General features: G+C 54.3%; 1 protein-coding gene across 1 annotated transcript in view; it reads right to left on the reverse strand.

The window, feature by feature from the left end:
- BAIAP2 (BAR/IMD domain containing adaptor protein 2) overlaps positions 1-24,117 on the reverse strand; it is a 65,170-nt gene that overhangs the window by 19,692 nt on the left and 21,361 nt on the right. The window contains exons 4-7 of the mRNA XM_067308543.1: positions 14,950-15,011; positions 14,250-14,321; positions 13,676-13,813; positions 287-439 (exon numbers count right to left, since the gene is read on the reverse strand). Coding sequence (XP_067164644.1) covers positions 287-439; positions 13,676-13,813; positions 14,250-14,321; positions 14,950-15,011 — 425 coding nt within the window. The remainder of the gene's footprint in view (positions 1-286; positions 440-13,675; positions 13,814-14,249; positions 14,322-14,949; positions 15,012-24,117) is intronic.

Below are 24,117 nucleotides of genomic sequence, written 5' to 3' on the forward strand. Positions count from 1 at the left end.
AGCAGCAGCGATGGGAGACGCCCCTGCCCCAAGTCACCTGTCACTGGACGGCCGCTCGTAAGAGCATTAGCAGCTCCGCGTACAGCCGGGAGGAAAAGCATAGATCTGGGGAGAGCCCTGGCTTTCGGAGCCTGAACGCACGTGCGTCCCATGGTGCTGGCTCCATCAGCCCCGCTCGGCTGCGGTCTGCAGGATCCCAGGCTGCTCCGCAGCGGCTCGCGCCGGGCACCAGCGCGGGAGCCAGGCCGACCGCGGGAGCGTGCCGGCAGGCGTGGGACCCGCTCACCTTGGCGTGGTAGGTGATAGCGCTCTTCGCCACGGCGCACTGCTTCTCCACCAGGAAGCAGAAGCGTCTCCTCTCTTCCGTGAGTGCTGTCTTGTAGCCATCGGAGACGTAGTTTTCCAGCTCACCTTGCTTGCTGCTGATGGCTTCGATGTACTAGGACAGAAAGAGAAGCAAGGAGGTGATGGCGTTTATCGCTTTGCTCTACCTGCACCTGCCCTCCGTGCGCAGGGTGCTGCGAAGCCCCCATGTCCCCCGGCGAGGGGGCTCGCGGTGGAGCCGGGGCCCCGCGCGCTGGACGCACACGTGTGCCGGCGTGTGTCTCTGCCTGTCCCCTCCGAGCAGCCCTTACTCATCCGAGCCCCCACGCAGCGGCGCTGACTCAGAGCGGGGGCTCGGGAGCGCGCGGGCGGCAGGGGGAAGGGATGGGACGGGATGCGCCGCTCACAGCCGCCCGCCCGCACTCTGCCCGCATGCTCGCAGGGGCGGCAGAGCCCGGTGGGGCTGCCGGGGCCGCCGCGGGACCCAGGGCTCTTCCTCGCCGCGGCCCCGGCGCACCCTGCTCATCCCCCCCCGACCCTCCGCGCCGGCAGCTTTGCAAGCGGGTGGGCGATGCGGGAAACGGGTCCCTTCGCCCCGTTTGACGCCAGCTCCTCTCGCAAACGCTTGCCCCGGCACAGCGCGATCTACGCAGCGCGCTAACGCCCAGCACCCGCCGCCCTCCGCGCTGCCCGGAGCCGCCGGCAGCACCGGCCGGGGCCGCAGCAGCCCGGGGGAAGCCCGGGAACCCTGCGCACCAGCCAACGCGCGCCGGCCGCCCGCGGCGCCAGGGCTGCCGCCGACCAGCGCTTTCCGCCTGCGTCTGCCCGCGAGCCGTACCGAGGTGGGGCAGCGGCTCGGCACGGGGGTTTTGCCAGCGCTGCTACGGGCGAGAGCCGCGCGCTGGGCTGGGCGAGCGCGACCCGACCCGCGTGGTGCAAACGGGGCCCCGCGAGGAGCACGAGAGAGGGCTTCAGATCAGCACCTCGGCCACCACCAGCCTGCTTGGGCCAGGTCCTTCACACGGCTCCTCTTGTCAGGGCTGAGCTCGGAGGGCAGGGGACGTCCCCAGCTCCCTGATCTGGCTGCTTTCTCCTCTCTCCATGGCCTTGGGATGTCCCCAGCTCCCTGACCTGGTTGCATTCTCCTCTCTCCATGGCCTTGGGACATCCCCAACTCCCTGACCTGGCCGCTTTCTCCTCTCTCCGTGGCCTCGGGACATCCCCAGCTCCTCTGCAAGGAGCTCCATGCTTGATGCGGTGCTGGGGAAGAGCAGCCCCGCGCCCCGAGGAGGAGCGATCCCATCTCCGAGGAGCCGGGGCCAGTCCAGCCCCTCTCGGAGCGGCTCTGCTGAAGGGCCACGCGAGCACCATCGCTGCCATCGTCCCTCCCCTGGGGCAGCAACACCAACTGAAAAGCCACGGCCAGCCGTGCAGCCCAGGCACAGCTAAACCCGTTCCAGAAAGTCTGAGCTTTCCTAAGAGAAGTAAACTGGAACTTCTGGGCCCAAAGGAGCCTTTTCTTTTTCTCTCCTCCTTGTTTAACAGTTTTATTTTTGGCACGCTACAGTATTTATTAGCAGACACCTATAAAACAGAGCGAACCTCAAACAGCGAGATTAAGTGACATCCCAAACTTCAAAGCAGGCTTATTTTAGGGCAGGAGTTCCTCCTGCTCCAACCCTGCTCTGAGCATCCTCCCTGGAGAGCAGACAGCTGCAGAAAGCTCGGGACACGGACGGACACAGGGATATCCCCCCCTCCCCACGGGCTGGCTTGTTCCCAGGCTTCCCCCCAGGCTCCGACAGCGCCCGGCAGAAAGGAAAAGGGCCTAGGAGAGAAGGGGCCAAAGCTAATGTGCAACTAAGAAACACGTTTCAAGTAGAAATTTTTTCCAAACAAAAATAATTCCGTGATTCCCCACTTCTCAGGGCGAACGCCTGCATTCGGAAACTGGAGCGAGTGAAAGTAACTGAGCTAACGCTGGCGGCGGAGCAGAAATAACCAAGGCGTTCGCGCAACGCCGAAACGAAGCCGCGGGGAGAGCCGACGGGGAGCCCCACGAGGGCAGGGAGGGCACGTGGAGAAGGCGACCGGGAAGAGCCGCGCGTGGTCACGCCGTCCCCGCGCTGCAGCGATGCACGCGAGCTCCTGGCATGCGAGGACCGCGGCGGGGCCAGGTGGCAGCAGCCTGGCCACATGCATGCGGGAGCCGCTGTGCGAGCGGCAGCGGGAGGACACGCTCAGATGGAGAGGGAAAAGCAACGTTTGGGATGAGCGGGCTCAGGACAGAGGCACTGCAGAGTGCGACGCCTCCGCACGATTATTAGCAGCCCCAGGAACAGGCACAGAGGACCGAGCCCGGAGCCGTCTCCCATGTCCCGAGGACCGAGCCCGGAGCCGTCTCCCATGTCCTGAACCCAGCAGGTGCCGCCAGAGCCAAAAGGGAAGGAGGCCCCCGGGACGACAGCCACCCCCCAGACCCCAGGAGAGCCCCAAGGCGCCCGAGCCTCCAGCTCCACTGTCCCTGCTGCCCCACGGGCACTTTCAAAACCGCAGTCCTGGGAAAGTTGTATTTACTCGTGTTCCCAGCAGAGCCGAGGAGCTGGAGGAGGCAGAGGGGCTGCTGCCTCCCCTCCTGCTCAAGCTCTGCTGAACTCCGGGCTCCCAACTTTTGCCAGGAAAGTGGAAGTGTGACAGCACCTGAAATAGCAGGAACATGGGAGCAAGCACGGACCTCGACACTTGAAACTCATTCCATTTAATTTACTAAATGGGCCATCAAAAAGCAGGAGGTAGGGAGTGAAACGAGTCCCTCTCCAGCTAATTTAGCGGGGTGAATAACACAAGGCCAGCCTTGCACCCTGCCTGCAATCCAGCTTTCCCATAGGATAAATATTCCCAGGTTATACGGAGGCTGCACGAGAAGGAGCTCTAGCCCTGAGGACACCATGCACCACAGTGCAAGGCAGGGTGAAATTTCTCCACCTTAGCAATGGCGGATTTAGTTTCAATTATGACTTAAATAAGCAAGTTAAAACCTTATTTACATCCCTGATTTCCTTCTTGTCTTGCAAGTGTACTTTTAATTATTTCACTGAAGAAAGGCTTGTTCTAACTGGCTGCAGCCATTAAGACATGATGATTTGCAAGTGGAGAGCCTTTGCTCTAAATTTAGTATTCTCAGTGCTTTATATACTTTATGCAAATATGCATGATGTGCCATTGATTTATTCAGATCCTTGATTTTTACATGTTATTACATTAGAAAATGGTGAACATCACATCTTGTTTACTAGATAGTTTTAATTTTGGATAATTTATAGAAAGACAGTGTAAATAAAAATCATGTTAAATACACCAGATGATAGGGTTTTTTTTCCTCCCTATGCAAAGCATGATGCAAGGCTCCACTATTATATTAAGTCAAGAAAAGCACTGTTTTTTTTTATGAACAAGCTGTACTGTTACTTGCAACCATGTCCTTCAAACTGCAGGACTAGCAGCTCTCTGCTTCTTGTCCCTCGATGCCCTCCTGGGTGCAGGGGGAATCCGTAGTAATCCGGCATTTTTAACTCCCTTCTCGCCTTGCAGTGACCCCACAACCGGACTAGGGGGAGGAAAGGCAGGCGCCTCTGCTCCGGCCCCCGTAGCCAGAGCTCGCGGGGGCCGATTTCGCCTGCCAGTCGCGGCCCGGCTCCGAGTGCTTGGGGCTGTGATTCCCATGAGGATTTCGGGAACAAGCAATGCACCATTCGAGTGTCTTGTAATTAATTTAAATGATTACCATAACATGAGAAGTTTAGAATTAATTTAGGTTGTCAGTTACAAATTCAGATTTTAAGCATTAAGCATCTAAATAAAATTTCCGTTCAAAGGAGAGAAACCCCCCAAGTTTCGGCGCTCGCTGCACGAGACAGCAGGATGGAGCCCGGGTCGGAGCTCGCGCCAGCCCCAGCAGCGCCGGGACCCCGAGCCCGGGCCAAGGAGCAGCTCCAGAAACCTTTTCTGGGTTTCTAGGTTGGAGAGGCCTCAAATAACTCCCCTGTCCTCCCCCGCCTCCCGAGCGCATCAACTTCACATTCACCGGGAGCAGCTGACCTAATTAGCAATGTCAGCACTCGTCTGCGCTAATGGAGCCCGAGGCAGGTGGGGAAACGGTTCGGTTTTAAAATGCTGCCTTGGCTCCAGGTAGGGTCACCGAAAGAGGAGCTCGTGGCTCGGCCGAGGGATGGGGCCACCTTCCCGGGACAGAAGCTGCCCTGGAGCCCGGCAGACGGACACAGCTCGGCCGTGGCTGCCCAGCAGCCGGAGGTTTAGCTCCTTCCGGCTGCTGCAAACTGGCTCCAGATGCGCAGAGCAGAGACGTGGTTAATCTGGGGACGCACAGCTGGGTCGTATCGGCCGCAGGCAGCAAAGCTGGATAACCGCTCCGTTCATACGGGGCAGACCAAGCCACCCCAACCGGTCAGACATTAGATTAGGAATGAGAAAACATGAGAAAGGAGGAAAGCACACCGCAAGCTCCCCAGCTTGCACAGCCGCTGTCACCGCTGCCGTGCGGAGGCCAGGGCGCGCAGCGGCCCTGGTGCTTAGGCTGACTCCATCTTCCCAAACGCAACTCAAAAGCTGACAGCTAGAGGCAGGAAAAGATGAAAAAGCATCTAAGGGTTAAGACCCGAGTTCTTCTTAACCACATACTACGATCGACATAGTTAGTGCAGATGAAACAGCAACATCATTACTGGATTTCACTCAAGCCTTTAATAATCACACATCCTTTTTTGAGGGGGGAAAAGGAAAAAAGTTCAAGCAGTTCTATCCAAGACAAGAGTGTGAAAACTAGTTAGGAACAGAAGCCAAGGGCAATGCTGGTCACCAAGGCATTGAGCGGTGCTGCAGAAGTCAGCACTACAGATCATCTTCATGGGCGATCCGAGCAGGTGCTGGTAAAGCGGGCTGCGCGAAGGACCAGCTCTAAGCACAGCGAGGAAACCAAACCCAGGCGGAAGTGAGCCAGGTTCAGCTTCAGAAGTCACCAGCTAATCAATCGTGGGGATTGGCAACAAGTTTGGAGACCAGGAAACCTGTGGCGCTGCAGGAGGGAGCGAGACAGGCACACTTCCAGCAGGAGACGGCACCCAAGGAGGCGACTGCCCCGGAGCCGAAGGCACGGAGCCTCCCGCCAGCAGCAGGGAGGGACCCTGCCATGCTCCGGGGTGCTGCTGTGCCCGACCCCAAAAGCTGGGCCCCGAGCCCAGGAGGGGACGAGTGGGGACTAGCAGCAAAGAGCAACCAGAAAAAGGCTGTGAAGAGGCAGAGGAAGGGAAAGGATTCTGCAAGCTGCGCTGGACAGCTGAAGATGCTGGCAGGCTGATGGAGTAAATACAGAGAAGAGAGGATTTATTTAGGGAACCAAAAGGGGGAATAATTAGATAGTAATGGGATAAAAATCAGAAAGGAGTTAGGCTGATTAACAGAGAAAGAGGTTTTAAGTTGTAGAACAGTTTCTCAAGGGGAAAAAAAAATGCTCAAACCACATCCTTGAATATAGTCAAAGTGGAAGAAACAACAGGTTTGGGGATCCTCAGCCCCATCAACCTCCGGGCAAGGAGAAAGATCTTCCTCATTTCCAGAATTTGTTCCCAGCATGAAAGAGCTCCCGAGTCCAGATTCGAGGAGCCGCTTGGCTTTCTCCCTGCTCCCTCACATCTGCCCGTGTTGCCACGTGCTTTGTCGTGGAGCTAGACGATAATCCCGGGGGCGCGAGGACCACCATTCGGCACGCCTAGCACCGGTGGCACCAGCCGAGAGCTACAGCTCCCGACGCCCGTGAACACAACGGGCTGCCCCAGGGCAGGTTACCCAGCACGGCGCCGCTGCATCGCCCCGGAGCCTGCGCTGGGATTTCTGCCCTAGTCCACGAGGGTGAGGGCAAGGAGACCAGAGGTGACGAGGGACTGGTGACACGGGTTGGTGCCAAACGCCTGAGGAAACGGCACTCCCGTGTTGAAACAAATGCGTCTTTTCACCTCTTGTGTGAATTCTGGGAATCGATCCTGCTGGGGCAGGGAGCTCTGGGTCTGATCCAGCAAGCTGCTCGGTGGGATCTGGAACAGAAGTACGAGCTCTTTTGCTGAAGAGGAGGTTTTGAGAGCTGGAGCTGGTGCCCAACCTCATACTGGGATATTTCCACAATCCTGCGCACCAAGCAATACCGTGGCGCCAGCCTCCCTCTTCACTTAAATATGCATTATAGATTGAGAGAGGGTGGGATGTTTTCATTTTTTTTAGCTAGACAGAACATCACCTTATTTTTAGCCCCGGGATATCGGCATGCTCTTCCCAGAGGAGCAAAGCCAGGGAGGAGACCAGAGCTCAAAAATGAGCTGGAGATGACCTAACCCCTCTCTTGTATTAATGCAAATAAAGCAGCAAAGTAAACCCTCTCCTGCAAGGGAGAAGGGTCACCACAGGGGCCAAAACACATTTGACTATCTTTTGCAAGAACAAAGCAGTCCCTCTACAAAGCCACATGATCCTCCATCAGCCAGGCACGGACAACCGCGGGAACGGTTTCCCTGCACCCGGCACACCCTCCCGACGGGCGGTCAGCTCCACGCCGCAGACCTGAGCCCACGTGGGTTACATGAGGTGCTGACACTTCCAGCTGCTGAAGATCTTCTAGATACCGGCACCAGGGCTGCACGGGACATTAGCCTCCACTTTGTCTCATCTCCATTACACTGTGGCCACCCTGCTGCCAACACGCCTCTTCCCCGCTCCCTCCAGGGACGGCTCCCTGCTCCCCTCGTGGTTCCCGTCACTGCGGATTGCTCTGCATGCTGCTCATCTGCAGTAAAGACTGACAGACTTATTCCAAAGCAAGACCCAAATTACAGTCCCCACCTAAGTGCTAAATGGAGAAGGAGTCACTGCTGAGAGTGCGCATCAGCCCCGCTCCTGACTGGTGCGCACAGGATTGAGAGATCGAGTTTGTAGAAGAGAAGTTTGAGGCATCTCAACCCAGAGAAAAAGAAAAGGAGCTTAAAAGATTTTATATATCCAAAAAAAAAAAAAAATATTCACTCAGTTGAGTTTGCATGTGTAGCAGCTGCTGATAGATTTGCAGAACCAGTCTCAGAAAACTGCGTTTTGCATGTCAGTTCACAGCCCACCCTTTGGGCGCGGACCACGACAGCTAGCCACAGCAGCTAAACACACCAAAACCCACAGCAACAAAACAAAACAGGCGACACGGGGGCCTTCCCCTCCTCTCGGTGTCGTGGTTTTTTTTTTTGTTTGTTTGTTTTTTATTTTTATAAGCACAGAGACCGCAGAGAAGTCTAGAAATCCACGCCAGAGCGGGGTTCCTCCACTCCATCCGCAGAAACAGGCCAACTTTGCTAGCTCACGAGGTCACAGCTAATCACAGCGTAAATGGCAGAGGCAAAAGGACCCTCAAAGGGTCGAGCCCTCGGGTCAGGCCCCGAGACGCGAGCGGTGAGGCAGCGGAGCCGGACGCAAGGTCGGGTGATAGGTACCAAGCGGAGGCTCCTCGCCCAGCCCCGATTTGGCCACGGCAAGATGGAAAGTCAGATGCTGCTGAGCATCTGAGACCAGAGCGACTCAGCCTGTTGATCTCTGCCTGGACCCTCCACCAAGTATTTTGCATGTGCTCCCCCCCCTGCCCTTGCTGACTGTATTTGATGCTTTGAAACATACAACCTAACTCAGCTTAAAACATTAAAAAAAAACCTGGAGAGAATTATTTGGAGCCACAGAGCTTTTATATAATTCTTCCCTATTTGTCTTTTATATAAGCCCTTGTAACCTGGTTAGCACAAACTCCTTATAAGTTAGCATTTCTTGACCTATAGCTAAAATTATTTCTCCTGATGGGAATATCAAAATGAGGTTTCAATTACAAAAGTTTATAAAGACCTCTAAGCCATTTGGCACAACGGTATTTAATGCTTAAAATATTCATTCGCATAGGAACAGATGTACATGCAAATTGCAGAATACACTAACATCTGGGCAGGAGCTAGACTCCGACCATATGTCTCCTTAACCAGCATTTCTGAAGCCCATCGCCCCCTGCTCAGCAAACTCCTGTGTTTGCTTCTGTAGAAGGAAGCAGAAGTCACTAGGGCTTGTGAGATCTGAGAAGGACACACTGAAGCAGTGGGCAAGACGCTCTGATCTGACTTTCTCCAGACCAGCTGGGCAGAGTTCACGCAGGCTGTCTTCTTTTGACCAAGGGTCTAAAGCCTTGTGCGGATGGCCACATCCCTCAGCAACAACGTCAAGACCCTTTCTGAGGATAAAGCCTTGGCTGTAGCTATACTGAAGTTCTCTACCAGCCTGGTTGCACAAGACATGAAGGGCTGCAGCCCGCCTGCTGCACAGACGTTCACCGGGTTGCTGTCAAAGACGACCTTAGATCGGTGCAGTTTGTTCCACCCACAGTAATTTGGAAGCTGTCACACCGGGACAGAGCACGGCTTACCCACATAGCTACATCTAAAACAACTTCACCTAGACCATACAGAGCTTCCTAGCATGCCCAGGTCAGACACAGCCTTTTAGCCTGTTTCAATCTTGCAATTTAGCATGAATTACAAGCAACATTTTTTGTCTCAGCTTCATGAAGAAATCCAATTGCCTGTAACACTAATACGATTTAATAAACTGATGAACCAACATAACTTCATTGTTGACTTGCTGATTCAATCAAGGTCATAAACCTATTGTGACCTTGATTTGATGGCTTGATCATAACCAACACTTAATGAAATTTACAGCAGTTTAGTTTCCTTGATGCTTATTTAATCTTAATATTTGTCCTCATTCTTTTTCATAAAAGGCATGAAGTGAATAGGATTGGTTTATTCTCCTAGTTCTCAGCCCAGACCAGAAAAATCTCAATAACTAGGTAACTTAGTTGAGAGATTTGAGGCAGTGACTGTCTCATTCCAATCAAAACTTTCGTTCCTCAGGTATAACAAAAAGGATCTTCTGAACTGACCCAGAAGAATGAAAAAAGCTGGCTTTACTGGGACATTCAGCAGTGACAACCCATAACCACAGCACCTGTCTTGACTGTGACAGACTAAAGCTTTGGAAATGGAAAATCACTACTGCAGACTAATTGCACTTCGTGCTGCTTTTAAATTACGTGAGTCTCTTTCTATTGAAAACCACAAGGTGTTTTAAATTCTGAACTATTTTAATCCTGTGAAGTCCTTCCTCATCTATTAAAGCACAAAACAAGCACAAGAGACAGCGAACATAACTTGGGACTTGCAGACAACGTCCGGATTAGCTCTCCTCCTACGCTGCCGAGTTTCTGGTGCAGCTTACTAGGAGCCTGCTGACAAAATGGCTGTGGCCAGGGCTCAGCTGCCTCATCCGAGAGCCTCGACCTCTTCCTCGATTCCTCCATGTTCCTGAAGCCACTGCTCACCACCCACGAGACAACTAGTTATGTGCAGTGCCTGCTGAATATTAGCATTTATTTCTCCTTGGTAAAGGGGAAAAGTCTGAATTCAGGAGAAGAGCCTCAGGTGAAAGCAAGGATGAGGTTTGGGCTCTTTTACTGGACTTTCTGATCCATCTAGCACAGCCTGGGAAGGCTGAGCCAACCTTGCCGGTATCCTGGCGCAGATAAGAGTGGTTGTCTTTCACCTGGCAAACCAGAGCCCAAACAGCCTCAAAACTTGTCTCACCTTGGCAGAGTGAGATCACGTTAGAGCAAATGCATGCTGGAGCTCCCGGAGAGGCTGGAGCAAGGGCAGCACTCCCTCTCTCGGGGCTCAGATTTCAAGCATCTATTTTACTTGTAGACAATGACAAAATGTGGTCACTCAACAACCAGTGAAAAGGCAAAAAGGAGTGATTATGCTTCCTGTAGCACTAAATATGAAAAGAGATGATGACAGAGCATCAGATTCCTGGCTGCAAAGTGCTACAGTAACTTAAGTTATTTTATTCAATAAAGCAATAAAATCTTGCTTCTTTTGAAGACTCATCCACTTATGTAGCTACCAGTATATTTCTGCCAACAGCAACTTCTCCCATTACAAGACAAAGTAATCTGCAACACCGCATTAGAAGAGCTCCATCCAATTGTTGTTTGATCAGTCATTTTTCCCCAGACACGAGCTCGATGAAGCATGACTTCAATTTCCTGCAAGCATTAAGAGGTGCCTTTAGCAGCCTCCACAAAGGCCTCTGTTGGCTGGTGGTTTTACAAGTTGGCCACAAAGACAGTTCTGTGCCAGTTAAACAAAACAGAAACAAAACATAGCAACTCCCTTCTGAGAATCGAGTGATTCTCAGTTTTAAGTAAATTGAGAGAGAAAGATTCTTGTGGAGTGAGACCACATGGTGCAACAAGAGCAGCTCCTCGGACGGGAGTCTGGAGCTGCTAACAGACCCCAACTGAAGTGCTGATAGCAAGTTCTCTCATTTTCACTAGTCCAGGCAAGAGGCTCCTTCCTCAGCCCAGTTGCTCTTGAGACATGGGACACCAGCACAGCTGAGCCCAAGGAGGAAGCAAAGAGCCCAGTGGAGGAGCGGTCTTCTCTGAGCAGCATTGCTTCTGACATTGGCTTCTCAACAAGAAAAGACGACTTTTGGAAACGTTATGGTTGGAAATAAGAGAGCCAACAGCAGGATGCAGCCCATCCTCCACACGAAGCGCTTCACTGCATGGTTTAGAGGTAACAGCTTTTAATCCAATTGCCAGGTTCCTTCCTTGCAGCAACATCCCCACTTAGCTCAAGACAGAGAATCCACCCTTTAAAGTAATCCCCGTTGCCTGATGCTAGAATGACGCTGCTGGCTTGATTTTAAGATTTCCCTTTAAGATTTTGCCAACATTGACCAAAGGAATCCATTTGATCCTTAGGAAGTTTATGGCATTCCAAGGCAGAAGGGACTTAGCACTTTTACTGATACTAGCCTCAATCCATGTTTTCCTATGTCCTGCCAGGGAAAGGCAAGAACAGCATCAAGGGCTGCCCAAAATACCTTTTTCCTCTTCTTTTCCTGTTCAAAGTATGAAATATCAGCATACTAGCTAGCACAGAAGAAAAATAACCCTCTTGACTGAATTCAGCAATTCCAACCTTGTATTTGGATCTGCTAACAGTTGAGTAGTTTCATAGCTCTTTAAGCTTAAAAGCCATCATAAGGCTTTTTCAGAGAGATAAGCACTTCCTAAATACTTACTGTTGAAAGATTAAGAGAACGAAAGCCTGATCCTGTTTTTCTGTCTTTACCCAAAGAAGCTGTGCTAATAGAACTACCCCCATCTCTGCCACTTCATGGCAGGAATATCAAACCATCACTCCTCTCAGCTACATAAAACCTATAATGGAGGAGAAAATTCATCCCTGTTAACTCTGGGCATGTGATGGGGATCGCTGGGGGGAAAGGGGAAGCAGTAACCCTGTGGGTATTTAGGCAGGACACAAGGGGCTCTGGCAGGAATTCTGCTCTTCTGCCCCTCTCGCGGCTTTTGCAGGGAAGGGGATAACTAACCAGTCACCTGGGTTTCCTCTCACTGAAAGATGCCTTTGCTCATTGCTTAACAAGTCTTTCCTCTTTCAGCAAATATTTCAGAGCAATGACTTGCAAAGGTGCCAGTATTCAAAAGTGGTTTAAACTGCTCGGCTTTCAAGAAAGCGCCAGCCTTTGCCCTAGTAAGCAGGGCCAAGTCCTACCAAATCAACACCTTTCAGAGATGCTCAAATTAACCATGCCTTGTGCAAGCAATTTCAGTAGTCTCGGGAGTTGGGAGGCTGCAAATTAACATGAGTGTAATACAGAGCATCCAGTTCAGCACAGGAGTTGCACTCAGAGCCTTGATAGATGACTGTTGATATGTTTTTCTCCTTCAGTGATTATTCTGATTCACACTACCAAGAGAATGACTGATTTCACAAATTTTAGTGCAATTAAAAATGTCACTTCCCCTGCATAACCTTCACTCTAACTATCTGCCGATTACTTTAAATGCCATTCTGTACACAGTCCCAGCTAGTGAAGTGCCATAGATGTTTAGATCACCTTAGGAAAAGGTGGATCATTTTGGATGTGTTATCAACCTATTCCATCTAAAGTAACAGACTCTAGTCCCAATATAATCTATATTCTAATGTCTTGCTTTGGAGACAAGAGTATGCAATTTCTGGCTTGGGGATTAATTCTTCCCCTTTTCCTCAATAACATACTATCAGTGCTGTAATCAGTCAACGGCCTTAGATACAGCAGCAGCAGTATTTTAGGCCAGAGCAAGTTTACAGATTGATGCATTAATCACCTGTTAAACTAGTCATGCTCAGACATGCTCCAGGAGAAGCTTGAATCAAAGGCCACAGACTTCAGAAGACAAACTCATGCTGTGAATACATCATTAACCCAGAGCGCCATAATCCCTTGACACATCCCCGGCACAGCCCCGGCTCCGTTCCTGCTGCTGCCGGCGCCCCAACCAATGCTTCCCGCGCATCAGCACTGCCGGCTCCGAACTCTGCCCTGGACACTCTTCAACGAGATCTTAGCCCTGACTTTTTCCCTGCTGGAAATCCTAATGCAATGGCTAGCCGGAATGTGCCGGCTGTAAAGCACGACCCCCAGGCAGGGGCTGCCCGCGGCCCTGCTTGCCAGCCGCCTGCTCAGGGCTCCAGGCCCTCAGCCTCAGGACGCCGCAATCGGAACCCGATTAGAAAACAGCATGTGCTTTGCAAGTACGCCGAAATCAGAAATCACACTCAAGTGATTCACTCGCAAGCCTCCTCCAGCATGTGCTCCCCATCCTGCCAGCCTGGGGGAAGGGACTCGGAGTCAGGAGGCACAGAAAATATTTGAGCAAAACATGATCCAGAAGAGATGGATCTGGCACAACAGAAATTCACGATCTTACTGGGTTCATTCATTAAGTAAGAAGAGCCAACTGCGGTGGATTCAACAAGGTTAGTCACCGAGGCACCTCCCCGCGCAACGCCTGCCATCGGCTGAGCAGAAAGCACCGCTCCGGGGACGAGCGCGCTCCTTCCGCCAGACACGGCCACGAGCCCAGCCTGCCCCGCGCTGCGGGCTGCCTCCCCCTTCCTAGCCACAGCTCCCGCGCTGCCCCACGCTCCCCTAACGCTACTGCACTGAGTTTTCAAAAGAAAACACTGAACCGTTATCTAAACGCTTGCAAGATTTGGCCCACACCTCTATAGCCAGCGGTGTAAAGCTGGTATACAGCCAGCAGGTATAAAGCTTGCACGAAGACGAGGGGTTTATCTACGTGCTGCACGTTTGAAGGGGGCTCGTTTCCTTGCACCCGGTGTCCTACCTGCAGCTCCTTGTCGGAATACTTCTGCGGGTTTTTGCTTCCTTGGCTCTTCTTCCGCAGCTTCTTCAGCTCTGCCTGGCACTTGTCTAGTGAATCCCCCTTGCTCCTTTGCTCCGTCTGGTACTTTTTCAGCGCAGCCTAAGTGCGATAGAGGAGAAAGCTGTGAACAGTGACGTACCAGGGCTGCTGCACAGCTTGCTTTCTCATCCCAGCCAACGTCTCGGCCTCAGCTCCCGATGCTAAGGCCACGTTTTAGCATCTAACAGCAAACGTGCAGCCATCTTCTAGGAGAAGCAGCCTCCCCGTGACCCAGCAAACACAAACAGTAGCTTTAACAGGTTTACACGAGCCCAGAATACCATGCGGTGCGCGGTGACACGTTTGGTGGCTGCAGTACCCATCTCCAGTGCTACCGCTACCTGCTTCCAGTGCAGGTACAACGGGCTACCCCTGACCGGGAAGCCTGGGGGAGCAGGGAAAGGAGGAAGGGCTGGGAAGGAGGGAAGGGAGAAGCAGAGATGGCCTTAGCAAACCCTTTCGCTGTTTCCGTTACTCAGGTCTGTAGCTTACTTACACTTAAGTACCTGGAGTCCAGTTCTACCTTCTGCTCCAGCTGCGTGAGCAGCTCGTTGTGGAAGGACTTCAGCTGGAAACAAAGAGAAAATACACATTCCCTTCGCAACGACTGCCAAACCCCAGCACGAGGGGCACCGAAGGGCACCGGGGAGAGCAGACGCGGAAAGCAGGAAGGAAGACAGACAGGTAGCGCAGAGAGCAGCAGGTAACACGAGGGTGGCCAACCGGCTGGGCTACGGCAGGTGAGAGATTGTCTGAACGCATGAAAGGAGAGAAGCTGATGGCAGCGAGAGACAGATGGACGCTCAGAGAGAGACACCCAGCAGGACAGAAGTGGATGAACAAACAGACCAGACCCTTTGCAGCCCAGCAAGTCCAGCTCAGAGAAGCTGATTTTATCTGGTTAAGACATTGAAAAACATTTTGCTCAGTTGCAACACCAGCAGCTTTGCTTTGATGTGAAGCGGCTCTGAGCAAGGACAGACACCTGCTCCCGAGCAGAGGTGGCATTCGCCCCTCCCTGGGATCCAGTTCGGAGGCTCAAAGGAAAACGAAGGGCAGTTTTGTTCAGCCAGGGCTGAAGAGCGGTTTCTGCTCTGAGCTATGAGTGTGGCAACTGCAGGACAGCGCTTCCCGCTCACGCTGAGAACGCCCACAGCGGCCAAGGCCACGCTCGCCGGAGAGCTGCGGGCACTCACCATCTCTTCCAGCTGATTCTGGATCTGCCTGTGGACTTCTGCCATCTGGAAGAGAACGTCTCCTGGAAAGACAAGACACAGGATGGCAGTTTGAGACCCAGAGCTCTCTGCAGACCCCCCCCACAGCTGGGAACAGCTGGATCCCCAGCACTGAGGGACGGAGAGACGGGCAGCCAGACCTGCGGGACGGCACGACGCTCCGCAAGTCCATGAAGCGCCCATCTCAGTGCCCATTTCTGTCAAGCTGTAAGCGTGTGGGTTTATTTAAGACACTTGGATATCTGTGCACTGCCTCTTATGTAGCATAAGGAGGAAAAGAAAAGCAGCAGCGTGACCAGTGCCTGGTGACCCGGCCCAGCCTCCAACCCACCGTGCCAGCTGGTCACATCGGCTACCACCAGCTCTGCAGCCGCCAGCCTGCTGGCCACCAACGCCGCTCTGCCCAGGTGGCTTCTTCATCTGACCACATGGATGCAAGAGCGAAGGAGCCGCAGAGCACAGAAACAAGCAGGACACCTCACTGCAACCGGATTCAGAGTCCGGCGTTTGAAGGGAGCGAGCAAGGGGACACGCTTAGGAGATGCTGCACTAATAACCAAGACCTTCCTCCTCCAGGAAAATGGCAGTGGATGGACTTACCCCGGGACTGAACCCAGGCCACGAAGCTGCAAACAAAGCTAAGTCCTGGGCTCAGTATTTGCCTCAAAAACAAACCAGAACCGTTTAACTTTCATGGATGAATTGTGCGTGTGCAGAGCTGGCCTGGGAACGAGCGCCACGCGCACGGATAGCCCCGCGCCGGCGGGGACGAGCTCTCGAGCATGCGAGCTGCTAATGAACAAACCACAGGTCACCTGCGCTGGGCAGTTCCCGGCAGAGCCCGGATTGCAGTCCATGGGAGAAAAGGCTGTCCACGACAGATGGATCCAAACCGACTCTTTTTTTTTTTTTAATTTAAAATGCATTAAGTCACACGCATGCTTTGCCCTTCCTGGAAACCAGGGGCAGCAGCTTACCTCAGCAAAAGCCATAATGAAGCTGGAGCCAGACACCAAAGCACACGGGAGCTGCAGGAGTGTTTTTTAGGAGATGAGCCAGTGCCGCTGCTTCACTGTAAGCAACGTCGCTGGCTAGCGCAAGCTTTCAGGGAGAGCCGAGCTCCATCAGCGATTTGCAAAGGCCAGGTTGGGAAGATCCAACTTCCAGCACAGCAGGCTCTAACGTTGCAGGAAGTTTTCAGCCTACGCTGAGAGTTATTTGCAAACTGAAAAACGCTATGTCCCAGCTACTCTTGCCTCAGGACCCACAAGGCCGCCAGCCTGCACAGCCTCGGCACTGCGGCCAGCGGTGCGCGGATACCTCCGAAATACCTGCAGGGATGGCAGGGAGCGGGGCAGTGTTCAGGAGGGAAACGCCGGGGAACAGGGAACGTCCCAGGACCGCAGGGCACGAGGGGAGAACGTGCACGAGAGGTTGCTCACAGGTGGCAGCTACCGCCAGGGAAGAGCCCAAGCACTAATTCGATGGCTCTAGGAAGAGTAGCCAGCGACAGCCCCAATCCCGGCTCAGCCGCTTGCTCCTGCGGCGCCGGCTCCCCCTTCCCAGGCGCTCGCAGCCTCCGCCAGCTCCCTGCTGCCACTTGGAAACTTCCTTGCTGCTTAACGGGGCCTTGCCATCCTCCTCCTCCTCTCGCAGGGAGCCCTTGCTGCTCTCGCCCGCCGCGCTCTGCGGTATAAGCGGTGCCCGGCCGTGCCTCCCCGGCTGCAGCGCGCAGGCTCAGACAGGAGCAGGGCTTCAGCAGCGCTGCAGCCTGCTGCGCGGGGGAATCGCAGGCGGCCCTGCCACCGAGAGCCTCAGGACCGCCGAGCGCAGACCTGCTTTCGCACGGGACTGGCCACTTCTGCTCCATCCTGCCCTACCAGCCAATGCCACAATTTCGGTGCATTTAGAGAGCAAAGGAAAACGCAAGCAAGTCCTCCTTGGAGGACAGGTCTACCCCGAGGGAAAGAACAACTGCATCCTCTATATTTGGATTCAAAACCTGGCAACAATACCAATAGGATGAGCAGAACCAGCTTCTTACCGGTGCGAGAGAAACCCCACATTAGGTGGGAGAACAGGAGGTTTATGCTGGGCCAGGCTCAGCCTCCCCGGCCGGCAGGACCAGGCGGTCCCGGGGCGCCGAGCCGAGGGCCACGTGCTGCATGCGCTGTGCCCTGCCGTGTCAACACCACCGCCTGTCAGGAACGACTTGGCCCAGCGTTTCTTTGCTCTGGTAGCTGAAGCAAAGCGTACTTTGCACCCGCGCAGAGTGTCCCAAAGCCCTTCTGCAAACATTAAAATCTGCTCCTTTTTGTTCTTTGCCGGACAGCTGGCAGGCACCAACCCCTCCGCAGAGGGCTCAATGCAAGAATAGAGCCGGGTCTTTGAAAGGTGGAAAACCTGTATTTGAAAACAAAAGGCAGACACGGGCACCGAGCCAGCCGGGGCCTGGCACCGGGGCAGAGGAGAAAGGAGCCGCTGTTCTCCCACGCCTCGACTAGTCCCCGCGAAAGGGCGGCGACACACAAAGCGCTTCTGCAAAGTGACAAGGTGACCAGGCGACGGCAGCGGCTTCGGCCCCGCTGCTCTGCGCACCGACGTTTCCGCTGCCAGCGAAGGAGCGGAGATGCACAGTTAACTTTTACAGCTGCTTCGCAAGGTGCTGAATAAAGCTAAGCAGCCCGTAGCGCTCATGTGGGGCTGGCAGTCGGCTGCGGCAATTACGCGAATCTTTGATGAATAGCTTCATGCATGAATGGGAAGGTCTGGGCAAAAGGTTACCACTACAAGACCTCCAGGAAATTGCTCTCCGGTTGAGCTGTGAAAGCTAAATCAGGGGAAGTGCACGAATTCCCACTACAAGGAGGGCAAGATGAGTGATGTAATGCCGCAGCTTGGCTGAGATTTCTTTTCAAGGAGTATTCCGAAGCAAGGGTGGCTTTTCCATTGTTGTTCCCAAAGCTCACACCACCTCCTCTCCCTTCTCCTTCCAGCTTTACTGAAGTGGAAACCACAGCTGATTAAGTAACGCGTCCAGCACCACAGGAAAAGTCAGTTCAGCGCCAGGGCTGGCAGGACTTTCTGGCCACCGACACTGAGCTACGAACACGCCAGGAGAGCAGGGGCCAGCGCTCCCGGAGCAACGCACACGCGCTCCCAAATCAAGCCCCAGGGCAACCCCGGCCCTTCGCAGGGGAGGTGCGCAGCACGCCCCGATGACGGCGATACCCATCTGTTTTTCTTCACACTTGCTTCTCCGCCACCGGCCCCTTCGGCTGTCATCGCAGCGAGAGCGCGGGAGTTCCGGCACGAGCCGAAACCAAGCCCACATCACAGCGGGAGCGCAGCGGCGGCGCAGAGCCTTTCCCACCCGAGACGCGGGCAGATCCGCGCACCGGCCGTGGGAGGCTGCTCCGGGATCTGGCTTCCTCCAGGCTGGGCGAGGGGACGCTTCCTTCCTTCCTTCCTGCGTCCCGGCGGGCGGCCACCTCGTCTCGCTCGCCTCCATTGTGCTCCGTCTCGCGGCTCAACGCGCTGCGTCTTTCAAGCCGTTCAGCCAGGCACTTCCTGCCCCAGCGCCGGGCCGGAGCGCGCGGCCGGCAGCGTCCTTCCCGCAGCGGACGCGCCATGCACGGGCACCTCCTCGTCGTGCCCGAGAGGGACCCGACTCCTTCATGCTGCTCTTTTGTCTGCTCCTCTCGCTTCTGCCGTGGTCTCGCTCGCCGGCCCCGAGCTGCTCCGCAGCGTTTCCGCTCCGGAGGCCGAGGCTGGGCAGGGCTGAGGACGCAGCAAGCACTCCCAGCCCCTCCTGGGGAGCGGGAATTGCTGGAGGGGTCAGTACTTGGTGTTGGGAAACGCTGCGGTCTGCAGGACCGATGCAAGGGAGTCCCAGCACCTCAAGCACTGTTACCTGCGCCGCGTGGTGCCGGACGTGACGGCGAGGTCCCTCCAGCCCACGCTGGCCTCAGCCACGAGGGCCAGAGCTGCTGGGCAGGGACAGCCACCGTCCCACCCGACGGACCTCCTCGGGGAGCACAGAGCAACGTGAAACCATCACTCGCAGCCGCGCAGCTCGTCCCCACGCTGCAGCCGGCTGGGCACCCTGCGCTAGAGACGTACAGCACGGGCAGCTCACCTCCAAGAGCGGCTCAAGGCAAGCTCGGAGCTGCAGCCGCGCTCTAGCGCGGGCAAGCGGCTGGATGCCTGCCCGGGGCTGGGCTGTGCAGGAGGAAGAGGTTTCTCGGAAGTTCCTCCCCATGCTGAAGCAGGCCAGCCAGATCCAAAGAAATCAGCTCCAGGATTTCCATGGTGCCCTCCGTAGCTGGGAGCCCGCACAGGGCAGCGGCAGGATTTAAACCGACCCCCGCAAGCAGCAGTCATGCCGCGTGAATCTGCCTGCAAGCTTCTCAGCATCGCTGGCACCCTGACACCTTCACACCAGCCACCTCACCCTGTAAAAAAGCTGCAGACCATGTTAGACATTAACAGACACTTGACCCTGAAACTGCTTAGATTAACACAGCCCGGCAGCAGGGAAGAAGTTAAATGGCGACGAGAAGGTAGCATGGTAATTTGAGAGCCTAAATATTTAGAGAACTGGCCGAGAACAGGGCCGGCACCATTGCGCTGGTGCTGGCTATTGCAACCCTCCCTGCCTGCCCGGCGAGGCAAGGCGATCGCATGCCTCGGCGGCGGGAGAGCCTGGGTGCCTGGACCACGGCCCGGCTCGACACCGGCCCCACGGAGTTGCTCCACTCCGAGCTGCCTCCCACACCACAGGATTTGCATCGTGCCAAAGGGATACCTGTACCTTAAACACTAACGATGACCGCTGTGCAGCAAGCCAGAGAATGGAGAAAGAACTTGAATCACACAGTATGTTTATATATATATTGAGCCACACTGGCCCTACCCTGAAAATGCACATTCGGTACGTCAAGAAAGCCAAGGTTAAGTGTTTCACCTAAGGCCACGGGGACAAAAAGGACGGGGAGGGACAGGATCGCAGCTCAAGGGCTTCGCCTGCCCGTGCCAGGCTCAGAGCACACCTTGCTGCAGGCTGCTCCGTCACGGCTGCAAAAAATATAAACAGGCGAGAAGGTTACAAAGCAAACTGGAGCTGCTATTTAAATCTGCCTGACTCAGAGTATCGTTCTCGGAGAACTATAGGGGCTATTGTGGGCCCTTCCCTACCACACCCAGGCAGAAACAGCAAAACAGGTTGTTCCACATCACCGAGATCGCTATCGGGGAGTCGGAGCCGGAGCCAGCTGCCCTTCCCGAAGGCAGAGCAACGGGAACCCGGCCCGCCATGCTTTGCCTTGAGATTTCAGAGCCTAAGGACCTTTTCTGAGGGAGGCTACAGAGTATTTTCATTAAAAATAACAAACAATGCATCCGAGCCAAACCGCTCGGAGACGGTACCAGAACTTGCTGACGCTCGCGGAAAAGCCGAAGCAGCCCGGCCGGTCTCACAAGGGCGGCGTGGCACGGCCGAAGCGAGGGAGGTGCTCCCCGGCCGCCGCTTGCTTCACCCCAGGGGCCAGGGCTGCTGCTGTCCGTGCCAGCGGATCAAACCGGTACCAATGCAGCCCAACTGGGAGCACCCCAGCAGTGGGGGAGAGCATCCAACTGCAAGAAAGCTTTGAAAGAGCGGAGAGCATCGCGTCCTTGCCAGCATCACTTATTACTGCTTCAGTACTGACGATAACAGCATTGCTCTCAGTGAAGATCACTTGCTCTAGAGATCCGGCTCCCAAATGGAGAGGCTTAAAAAGATATGATGAGACAAGGAGTGCAGGGGGCCCAGCTCAAAAGCCCTGCGCTCGTCCCCGTTGCACTGGCATCTCCCTTGCTTTGCTAACGGAGACTGGGGAAAGCTACAGCGCTGTCAAGGGAAGTAACTAAGCAAACAGAAAAGGAATATTAGCTCATTAATGAGAAAGAGCAACAGACAGTAATAGGGCAAATCATTTGAGTGGCTGCTTGCTAAGTCCGGAAGGAAAAAATATCTGCTTTTCAAAGGCTGGTTAAATGCTGTTAGCTAAACCCTCTGATGCTGAGTAAGTGCATTCAAACCGGGGCAGAAGACACCTCTGAGCCAGGAGGGTCCTTCTTGAAAAGCATCTGGCTCCTGGAGGGGTAGGACGAGCCCAGGAGGCTGCTGGTGCCAGGCCATCGCTTCAGACCTTGCTGAGCAAAGGCGATTGCTGGACAGGATTGCACCGTTACTTACATTGGGGGGCAAAAGAGAAAGAGCATCAACCCTGAGCATGTTGTGAGCAGGTATTGCTTCAGGGTGAATCTTCCTCCCATGAACTCGGTGGAAGGAGACTCTCACCCAAGCGGTTGTGCGTCTCCCTTACGGTGCCGGCTGCTGCCGGGTCCCACACCTTCCGGGGGGCTCATTTTGCACCAGCTACATTAATTACCACAGTGAGAGGCAACAAGGTTAGCTCGCACCCCTTTAGCTCCTGAGGTCAGAGCTCCAACTCTGCAAAGCTGATGTGCAGCTGCTTCCCGAAGTCTCCTTGGCACATGCAGCCCTCTGACAGCAGCTCCAGTCACACGTAGCTGTCACTTGTTAAGGAGCTGATTGAGCCCTGTCATTTAAGACAGGCGCCTGCTACTGAAAACTGCAATCTTAGTTCTTCGCTAATATTAGTATCTTGCTGCAAGTTCCCAAGATGCAGCACACGCCACAGACAAGCTCGCAAGCTGCTGAGGAAGAGCACTTCACAGCTGAACGCCTTATTCGGACGAGAAGGCTCCAGGACCTGCCTGCAGCAGCACTAATACTAAATTGCAAGACAAGTTAGAGGAAGATTCGTGCATTTGGAGTGGGAAGGATATGAGTATGGGACAACAATCAGCTTCTCTTCACTGATTCATCTATTACCTCTTCAAAAAGGTTTATCATAGCCTAAAAGATTCATGCAGCATTTGCTGCTGTTATATTAGCAGCTCTTCAACATTATAATGATCATTTCTGCTTCCAGCCTCCGTTTCGACCCATCTTGGCAAAGCTTAAGGTTTTTTTTTGTTGTTGTATCAAGACAGGGAAAGAACAAAATAAAAGCTTTTCCAGAACACCCTGACTCAAGTTTGGTGACACGCTTTCAGCCATCAGCTCTTTTAGGCTGAGCAGTTAGGACTGACACTTTTGCTAGGGACAGGTAAGGAAGCGGGTCTGACCCGCGCCGCCCGGCAGCCGCCCCCTCCGAACGCGTGCGCTCCTCGGCACATCCGCCAGCAGGTCCCTAATGCCCAATTATTTTGGCAGCTTCCACGGGGGTGAGGCTGTTACTACGTTCGGGGTAAAGCACTAGTTAGTGGGCGCAGGGGGGACGTCGCTACGCAGACCTCTGCCTCGAGTCACCCAGCAAGACCTTGCACAAGCCTCTCAAGCTCAAGCACCAGCAGTCCCAGGCAGGGAAGCATTTGCCTCCAGTGCCCAAACCTGGCAAAACGACAAAGCCGGCTTGTACATCGTGACAGCTGCCGGCACCCTGTGCTGCCAGAGGACAGACCCTGGCCCAGCGGTGCCTCCCTCGGAGGGTCGGGCAAGCACAGCGTCACCCCGCAGCCGCCTGCCTTCTTCCTTGGACTGGAGGCGGTTTGCCGTAGAGCAGGGAACGGCTTCATCACAGCAAACGCCCAGCTCGTTTTGGGAAGGGCCGTGCCAACTGGAAGTGACGTTTGCAGTTAAAATGCCAGGAATAATTTGCGGAGCAGGAAAGCTGCAGGAGTGCTGCGATAGCCGGTGCCGCAGGCATTCCCGCGTGGCACCACGCCGTCACCTCTGCGACGCGGCCGCAGAGGGAAGGCTGACGGGCAGGCGGGGAGAAACCAAGCCCTCGCCCTCCCCGGGCATTTCAAGGGCGGTGTGCTCCAGCGAGCAGGTCTTCAGAGACGCTTTGCAAGCTGGCTGTCTTTTTAAACACCGGTAACCTGCAGGACTCTCTGCACACACCCCCCCCCGGAGCATCCACAGGGAGTATTAAAATATATCTGGCCAAACAATAGCGCTGAAAAAGGTCACAGGAGCCAGCAGGCGAGGCGGGACCAGCTATGCAACCGCACACACAAACCAGCCCTTTCTGGCACTGTTCACCTTGGGCTTGGGCTGGTTCCTCCGACCCTCCCTTCCACACCGAGCCCGGCTGCAGTCACGCCTGCTCGCTTTCTCTTCTTCCCAAAGCATTTTCGTTGGATACTCTTTGAATTCTCTCATCTTCTCTTACAACAGCAGATGTTCAGAAGATGAAACAAGATTTAAAATGCCACCTACCTGCTCATTTTGTCCTTCTCTTCTGGGCAGAGGAAGATGTGCCCCTTTCTAAAATTTGCCAAGCTCATCAGCATTGCTAATTGGAGTGCAGAAAACAGCTCCTGAATGCAATTCACTTGTTGGTTTGTATGTGGCCACTCTTTCCCTTGCAAAGGAATAGGGCAACCCTGCAGGAGCTGAGCTCAGACTCAGGTTCAGTAAGACACGCTTGGGAGCTCTAACAGGTAGGCAACCTCCTTAAAGATTTTTCTATTGAAGGTGAGACAAAAAACGTTAAACACCTATTGCTAAGTGTTGGAAACTACAGCTAGACACTGTGCTCTTAGCAGATGCTCACTTAACAGCACGCCACTGTTACTTTCCCCAATACAGGCTTGTGAAAACAAAGCTACTCATAACAGAACGCCAGTTCCTAACCGGAAAGTTTAAGGACTGTGGAAAGGCAACACGGGCAGAGAAGAATCGCTGAGGCAGCCATTAGCTCTTAAAAGCTCTTTGCTTATTCCCGCACCTTTGTTTAGCCAGGCCATTTCCTACAGATTCCTTCACACTAAGGTTAAGGAGACCACGTTACACTAATGCCAGGTTTGCAAGTGGCAGATGCTTTTGAATGGTAGCGATACCGTGGTGTCCGATGGCTTTCGCATTTCTGACAGCCAAAAGCTTTGCAAGCAGGGACTTGGCAGCAGGCAACTGGTGCCCGGTTGCCTCTAGCTGCGTTCTCAGCTCAGAAGCAACCTGCCAGCCCACGCATGATGGTGAGGGCAAAGCAACCCCCTGTGTGCCTTTACAATCCTGTTATGCTGCAAAGAGCTGCCCTTCACCTTCTCATTGCA

The sequence above is a fragment of the Apteryx mantelli genome, chromosome 19, assembly GCF_036417845.1.
Source record: "Apteryx mantelli isolate bAptMan1 chromosome 19, bAptMan1.hap1, whole genome shotgun sequence".
In the NCBI taxonomy this organism is placed as follows: domain Eukaryota; kingdom Metazoa; phylum Chordata; class Aves; order Apterygiformes; family Apterygidae; genus Apteryx; species Apteryx mantelli.